Source organism: Alligator mississippiensis, chromosome 1, assembly GCF_030867095.1.
Source record: "Alligator mississippiensis isolate rAllMis1 chromosome 1, rAllMis1, whole genome shotgun sequence".
NCBI classification, from domain to species: Eukaryota; Metazoa; Chordata; order Crocodylia; family Alligatoridae; genus Alligator; species Alligator mississippiensis.
The window spans coordinates 63,812,074-63,820,161 of NC_081824.1; the positions used below are offsets into that span (position 1 = coordinate 63,812,074).

Sequence of the window (8,088 nt, forward strand, 5' to 3'; positions counted from 1 at the left end):
CTCAGATCAAATAGTCTGAATGACCAGATTATACATATGGAAGCCAACTTGTTGACAGTCAGAGCCAGCATGTCCCTCAGTGTCTTGGTCCAGAATACAATATAACCTCATAAATGCATCTTTCAAAATTCGAGAATTCTCAAAAGTCTGGTACTTTTTAAAAATACAGTACACTGCATTAGCGCATTAAAAATAGCTTCCCAGTAATCCAGAAATTTCTCTGGAAGTTTAGCACTTCTCTGACTGCCATTGTTTTTGTTTGTCAGCCTAGAGCTACTTGTCCTAAGGCTACGCACTTTCCTTATGTTTCAGAAATCTAGAATTTTCAAATTTCTGGCAGGTACCAGGTCCCAAAGATGCTGGATTTATGAGGTTATACTGTATTGCAATACGTCATACGAGTGATTCTTAACCAGGGTTCTGAGAGTACTGTGGCGTCCTGCAAGGTCCTTTGAAGGATGTCACTGAGGATTCAGGTGTGAAAAAATAAGCTGATAAATTCAGGCTTATCCCTGTCTGGTTACTCCCCTGCCCTCACTGCTTAGTCTGTTTTCAAGGAAGTAAGCATTATAATAAATCATTTTTGAGATGGGGTACTGCTCAGTTCACAAAAGCTATGAAGGGTGCCTTTAGTCCAATAAAGTTGAGAACCACTGTATTAGACTATGCCATAGGATCATAGGACTGGGTGGGACTTCAAAGGTTAACGTTTTGTATGAACATAGAAATATTTTTCCTTAAGTACATGCTTGGCTGGTTGAGGTTGACAGCTGCTCCAGAGAGGCATCCTTTGGACAGGAGGTCACAGTTCCTTTCCTGTTCTGGTTCTCCTTGGCATAGTAAAAAGATCTGGCCAGCACTAGTAGGACATTTTTTTTAGTCTTCTGCCTGCTGTCCATTGTGATTGTGGCAGATTTCTCTGCTAGAACTGGGAGGGAGGTGTCACCAGGTTTGCCCATCACTTTGGGGTGTGCTCATTTATCAGGGATACGTTTCAAGGGTCTTTGTAATCCTGTCAATCTGCTGCTTGTGTTACTTGTGTTTCTATATGGAGCTGTATCTCTCCGTTCTGCAAGTCCTCACCCCCAATGGAGCTATCTTGCAGGACTCAGTTTCAGTGGCGCTGGGTTCCTCCAGGCACCAAATCAGTCAAACACGCACGCACATGCACACACATTAACATGACACGCCTGACCTGGCTGAGTTGATCAACATATACAAGCTGACACCCTTATATGCCAGGAATCAGTTCATTAAGGTAACAATAAAATGCAGTCAGACACAAGCACACAGGTGAACAGAATACCTCTGAATCTGGCTGGGTGTCCAGCTGACACCCTCATGGGCCAGCATTAGGCATGGGCCAGCATTCAGTTCATTAGGGCACATCTGAGCCAAACTGGAGAATAGGTTCAGGTTAGAGATTAGGAGGCACTGTTTCACTGTTAGGGTGGCTAGGATCTGGAACCAACTTCCTAGGGAAGTGGTCCTTGCTCCTACCTTGGGTAAATTCTCACTCCTACCTTGGGTAAATTCAGACTGAAGGACCTTAACCTGTTCAGCCTCAGCAAGAGGAGGCTGAGGGGGGACCTGGTGGCTGCCTACAAGCTCATTAAGGGGGATCAACAGCAAATAGGCAGAGCTCTTTTCTCCCCAGCACCACCTGGGGTGACAAGGAACAATGGTAATAAGCTGATGGAGAATAGGTTTAGGTTGGAGATCAAAAGACAATATTTTACAGTTAGGGTGGCCAAAATCTGGAACCAACTTCCCAGGGAAGTGGTCCTCGCCCCTACCTTGGGCAAATTCAAGAGGAGGTTGGACAATCGCCTGTCTGGGGTCTTGTGAACCCAGCATTCATTCCTGCCTGTGGCAGGGGGTCAGGCTAGGAACACCTAGGGGGTCAGACAGGAACACCTGTCTGGGGTCATGTGATCCTAGTGTGTGCTCCTGCCAGTGGGGGGGTCAGACTAGATGATCTGTTCAGGTCTCTTCTGACCCCAAACTATTATGAAACTATGGAACTATGTGGAAGTGTCAGTGCAATAAAACATTTTGCTATGTAAAAAAAAAATGTTTTTACAGTAGTATTAAGAAAAAGGAGGCTAGCTTTAAATTCTCATAGAGTACGGTCATATTACACATTTCACAAATGTCATTCTCCAGCAAGAGGAGAAGATAAAGTTTGAAAGTAGTTGTCATGTCTTCCAGCATGCCTTATTGGATAAAATGCTGAATAGGAATCATGAGAGTTCTGTTCAAAACTCAGGCAGACAAGGTTCCTTGGGTGAATTTGATATCTTTTATTAGACCAACCCAAATAGTTGGAGAATAGTTATTAAGCAAGCTTTTGAGTTCAAAAACCCTTCGTCAGGCTAAGGAAGTTTCAGCAGTTGGTGTGTGCTCTTCCTGGATGGAATGAAAAGTAAAGAAGCCAGGGGCTGGGCTGGGCTGGGCTGGGGAGTCAGTTATGTCATTAGACCAACACGGCTACAACCTACATCTGTTCAAAACTCAGGCATTCATATGCTGTTTTACCTAGGAAGTCTCTTAACATCTGTGCCTCAGCTTTTCCATTTGTAACATGAGGATAATTTGTCATCTTGGATAAAATGAAGCGTATCAATCCAGTATCAATCAATTCAGTTGTTGGATAGGAGAGATTAGGAAATTAAAAAACATTCTGGGTAAGAGTGAGTTATAGAGAAGTCTTGTCTTCTGCCTTGGGAACAAGTCTTCACTTGGAAAAACCTGTGGGCAAATTCCTTAAAAGGAAACCATACAGGAAAGATAGACAATAGTTACATTCTGAAGACTGGAGATAAGCAGCATCAAAAAGTTCCTAAACTGCTTTGTAATGAGTGCAATTATAAATTTCTGAAAGAGGTTTTCTGCTTTCCTTTTTTGGCTGATCTCATGCAGCATTAGTAGAAGTTGCTCTGTTAACAACAGTAGCATGGATGCTGGGTTGTGGTATCCACAAGAGTTTGCTTAAGTATCCAGTTACTATGTTTAACTCCTAGCCATTGTCACTTTATGCAACCACTTCACCTGACAACTTACTTCTGTTCTTGGTCAGCATAATGTGAGGGGAGAGGGTCATGAAAAGACCATCTCATGCTAGTCTGAAACAAATAGGTAGGCTGATTGTGCAATATGGGTGTATTCACTTCTCCTGGTTTCATTTTGCACTGACATAAATTTGCTTTAACATTTTTAATGTTGATTTTCTAAAAGACCTTCCAGTTAATACTTGTTCTATATTGGGAAGGCCATATAAATGCAGTGCAGTAAACTGGACTCAAAGTGCATGTGTATGTATGATCATTTAATTTACACGTTGCAAAATGATTTCTGAGATCAGGGTCCTTTCTATCATAGTTTTTCTTTCCTTGCACTTGAATTGATTCACCTAGGGCTTTGTTCCATTTAATGGAAGTTCTCCATTCCAGTTTCCTTTAAAAAGGTTAGGTATCAAATACTCTCTGACTTGCTTTTAACTACAGACACAGTAGTATCATTTGAAGTCAGTTTTGTTACTGTTTTAGATTGGTAGAGAAAGCCCAGCAACTTAGATTTTTCTTTTTTATTGAAGAATAAGACTCTATTCTTTTCCTTAGACGCACAGGGGAGGCTGTTACACTTGTCACTAGGAATGACTGGAGGATTGCATCTGAACTGATTGACATTCTGGAAAGAGCAAATCAGGTAAGAATGTCGTTTAGCAGGACAAGATACACATCACACTTGCTTTTAAATTCCATATGAAATAGTCTCCAAAGGTAAGGGCTTCCTTGACCAAGAGTATGTTGCACATAAACAGAGGTTAGGCCTTCCTTATGTTAAATACCCCTGGTTTGAATATACAGGCATGGTCAAATCAAAGGGCCATATGAGTTTAGTGGCCCTTCGGATTCATATGGTTAAGGCACACCAGTTTCTGTTTCCATTGGCACAACAAGTGGAAACATGTTGCTTTTGTGCTGCTGTAAAATTTATCATGGTGGCACAAAGCCCAAACAGACATCCTTATGTCTTGTCACACCACAAATACTCAAAATTTGTGGCAGGAACAAAGGTGATATCAGTTTGTGCCACTTCATCATAGCAGACCACTATTTGCTTCATGAAAACCGCAGAAGCGCTCTGTCAGTATTCCTCATTCTGGTATTGATGCTGTCCCTCAGTTGTTAAAAGCAGACAAAAATCTAGAGACTGTTACCAATATAACTGCATCTAACTTTGCTCAAGACCCTCAGCATTCCAAAGAAAAGCAAATGTTAAGTAGATGAGATGAGCAGGGGAAAAGGATTGTACTGGGAAGCGGTCAGGTTTTTTTGAAAGCATTTGATTTCTGTGGCAGACAAGCCTCTTTGGGTAAATCTGATATCTTTTATTAGACCAGCTAAATAGTTGGAAACATTTTTCTTAGATTTCTATGAACACTTGTCCATACACATTTTTATGTACGTGCACTGTGTGTGCCTATTCCTCATTCAGTGATATAAAGGGCAGACACAACCTTTTATCAATTCCTTAACACCTCTACTTCTCATGGTTGTACTTCTCAGTAGTGATATCCTTACAGTTCTGGGAGACTTGCAAGCATTAGCTGAGCCAGCCACTACTGCTATCCTTCAAGCTTATGTCTTCACTATGGTACCACCTATCACTGCTTTGGTGTCATTCAGGTATCAGACTGCATTTGGGGACAAATCCATGATAGTCCCTCTGGATGAGGAATGGTTTTCCTCCAGAGCATCAAACAAGTCTCCTGAATTTTCCCTCAGAGTCTCATTCATGATCCTTATGGCTCAGACTTCAGAATCTTCTTTGTACAGTTGTTTAGGGATTACAGATACCACCATTCTTGATACCCTCCACCTTGGTCTCAGGCCTTTTCCTTAAAATATGCACTGATGGCCCTACTAGAACCACTGGCACTTAGAGCACACACATTTCTACAGCTCCTCTTGTATTGGGATAGCTTCTTCTATATCTTAATGCTTACGCGACTTTAGCAGCTTAAGATGCACTACAGTGTTTTGAGCACCAAAAGGAGACATTCTAAGAAATCATGGTAGATCAAACTATATTGATAGTCATTTCCTCTCAATTCCCAGAACAAGCAGTGGTGTCTTCAGCCACCTCTCAACCAGATGATTATAAAAGTTTTTAAGACTTGCTTGTCTACATAAAAGATCTGGAGATCCCTGTGAAGGTAGTACAGGAGAGTTCCCACCTATTAGTCAGTTACTACCTATTAGTCAGCTAGGCCTGGAGTATATTATATTGTTTGTGTTTACCATAGCCCTTAAGAAACAGCAACAATCAAAAGTTACTACAAAAGATAGAGAACTGAAGCAACTCAGTTCATTCAGGAGAAATTTCTCTCAATCATTCTTCAGCCTACAGAGTCAATTGTTTGAGTGGCAGCTGGTTAGCCAGAGCATCTCTCCAAGTCACTTTAGTTGCAATTTGATACACAACCAGGCTGCATGGCAGGGGTGGGCAAAATGTGGGCCATGGGCCGGATGCAGCCTGCTAGGCCATTCTATCTGGCCCGCGGGGCCCCTAAAAAATTTAGAAAATTAATATTCATCTGCCCCTGGGTGCCTGTCATGCATCCCTCAATGGCTTGCCAAAACTCAGTAAGCAACCTGCTGCCTGAAATAATTGCCCACTCCTGCTCCATGGTAACTTACTGTACTCTAGGGTCATGGCTACAGGCTTTCAAATATCATAATAGGTGTAAGGAATAATTAGATACCCTTTTTGAAAGCTCTGGACTCTTAATAGCAAAAAAATGGATGATGCTCTGTATTTGCTAATGACCTGAGTATGGCTGGGAGGTTGGAGTGTGGCTGTTGTCCCCTAAAAGGAAATGGAAGGCTGTAAAATAGCAATACAGATCCAAGGAAGATGTAGTAGCTCTAAAAGAGTAGATTTTGGATTAGTTATCCTGCTGTATCCACCTCATTTTTTACATTTTGGTCATAAACAGTCTTATGCAGTGAGCTTCACTACTCCCTTCCCATTTTGGGGACCACTTATTTTTCGAGAGAAGGCTGGAACCTCATAACTGACTGGTATATTTTAGAGAGAACCTCAATGTGGGGGTACTCTTATCTCCCTCCCATTTTTCCTTATACCTATTCAGAGATCAGTCTTATGAGAGAGAACTTGAGAAGCAGTTTCACTTGTTGGAATAAGTTCCTACTGAAGTGCAGAAGGAAGGATGTTTAATTCAGTTATTTTTTAACTCCCCCACTCCCCCAAAAAAAGCTTTTGGCAGCAGTTTAATGAAAGTGTATTTAGTAAAATGTTGTTCTTGTATGTGATTATAAGATAAGGAGCTCTCTTCCCCATTTCAATTGGCGAGAAAAAACCTTATCTTGTATTCAAGTAAATATGACAGCCCTGGTCTTTTATCACAATGCACACCACTACTTAGTAACTCAGTCAGCAAGGTGCCTGCTTCCACATCTCTGCTTATTGTGTGCAGGAAGTTAAGCTTTTAGACATCTTTGGGAAGCACTGTAAGACGCTTATATTTTGGTCTTTGTGATGCCTTTCTTGGACCAACTTTGTAATTGAGAGAAAAGTAAATGAAAAATTCTGCTTAGAGGAATGGAGCATTGCTATAAAGTAGGAGCAGAGGGTGGCTCCTCTTTACAAGATAAAAGTGCAGTAGAATGGACTACTAATTAGTAGAAGAGGGCCATTCAACAGGGAAAAGGGTCATTATTATCCGTGGAGTGCAGGAGAATTAGCAGAAGTAGCTGGTAGACTGTAACGAGCCATAAAACCAAATTTCATCCCCAGTTTTCAGTGAACTATATAGTGAACTGATGCTACAACCTATTTTAGATGAGAAATCCTTAAAGAATAAATTTATATTTAAAACAGTTTAATTAAAGTATTATCAAATAAGAATGAGAAAATTAAGTAACCTAAATTAAAAGTTCAAAATTGTAGTAGCAGAACTGAAGTGGCTTAACATTGAAATAAATGGCATAGGATTAAATCTTAATGTATTGTAGTGTTATACCCATTACTGATAAGTTTTTTCCCCGTCAGTTTATCTCTGACCTAAACTAAAAAAATCTTTACATCATTTTTTTTTTTTTAGCTGAAGGTATAATAATATCAGTGCATTCGTAGTTGTTAGGATATGGGCAGAAAAACATAGAAAGCACGTCAAATAATTTTTAAGTGCTTTTAATATGTAGTCCTTCAGTACAGATGTATATAACTGTTTCCCCAGCTGAGGTGTTACACAGAAGCGCTTCTTCATTATTCAAGGTCATTTTTATTCAATTTGAAACAGTTTGTCATAGTAGAGCACTTTGTACCACTTAATATTATTATTACTATTGTTGCTGTTGTTATAGCATCTTTAAAGTTGTTTAAAGCACCATAACCATTATGTTTATTCTACTCTTAGAAGTCCAAGGTCATTGGATTTCTAAGTGTTAAAGAAATAATAACAAGGTAAGAAGGGTGGTGTTTTTGTTTTTTTCTTTGTTTGCCTTTGTGTTGGTGTGCTGATATGCTATTCAGCTTACAGATGATAGAAGCCATATGAATAAGAGGCAGCAATTTGGATAATCACTAAAATTATTCATTTTGTGGGCATGAATGGAAAGTTAAGAGAATTATTTAGTACCAAATTTCTAACATTACCTCCTAATTATCAGGCGGTTCCAGAAGAGCTCATTTCGATGGCAGAAAGATATAAACAATTTAAGCTTAAAAAAGAAATCAAAAAGGATTTGGGAAGACCTCAAGGAAGGTCCCAGAAGAGGTTTTAACAAAGTAAGTAATTAATTATAGAATTAGTTATACAGGTTTGAATTCAGGACCAGATTTTTTCAAAGGAACTTGTTTTTATGCATCCAAAAAATCTGGCTGTCCTTTGGGTGGCTGTCCACTAAAGCATCTTCAGCATGGGTAAGTACTTTAGAATTGCTACTAGAGACTTCTTGCTTTAGCTATATGTCATGTGCACCCAGTCCCTCTGGGTGCTATAGGAGCTGAGGCTTTATTAAAGTGCATTAATGCTCAGGATGGTTATATTCCTTCCTC

General features: G+C 40.1%; 1 protein-coding gene across 1 annotated transcript in view; it reads left to right on the forward strand.

Moving 5' to 3' along the window:
• DDX43 (DEAD-box helicase 43) overlaps window positions 1-8,088 on the forward strand; it is a 55,568-nt gene that overhangs the window by 46,529 nt on the left and 951 nt on the right. Inside the window, exons 15-16 of the mRNA XM_019496878.2 lie at window positions 3,621-3,708; window positions 7,701-7,818. Of these exons, the coding sequence (XP_019352423.1) occupies window positions 3,621-3,708; window positions 7,701-7,814 (202 nt within the window). The 3' untranslated portion in view covers window positions 7,815-7,818. The remainder of the gene's footprint in view (window positions 1-3,620; window positions 3,709-7,700; window positions 7,819-8,088) is intronic.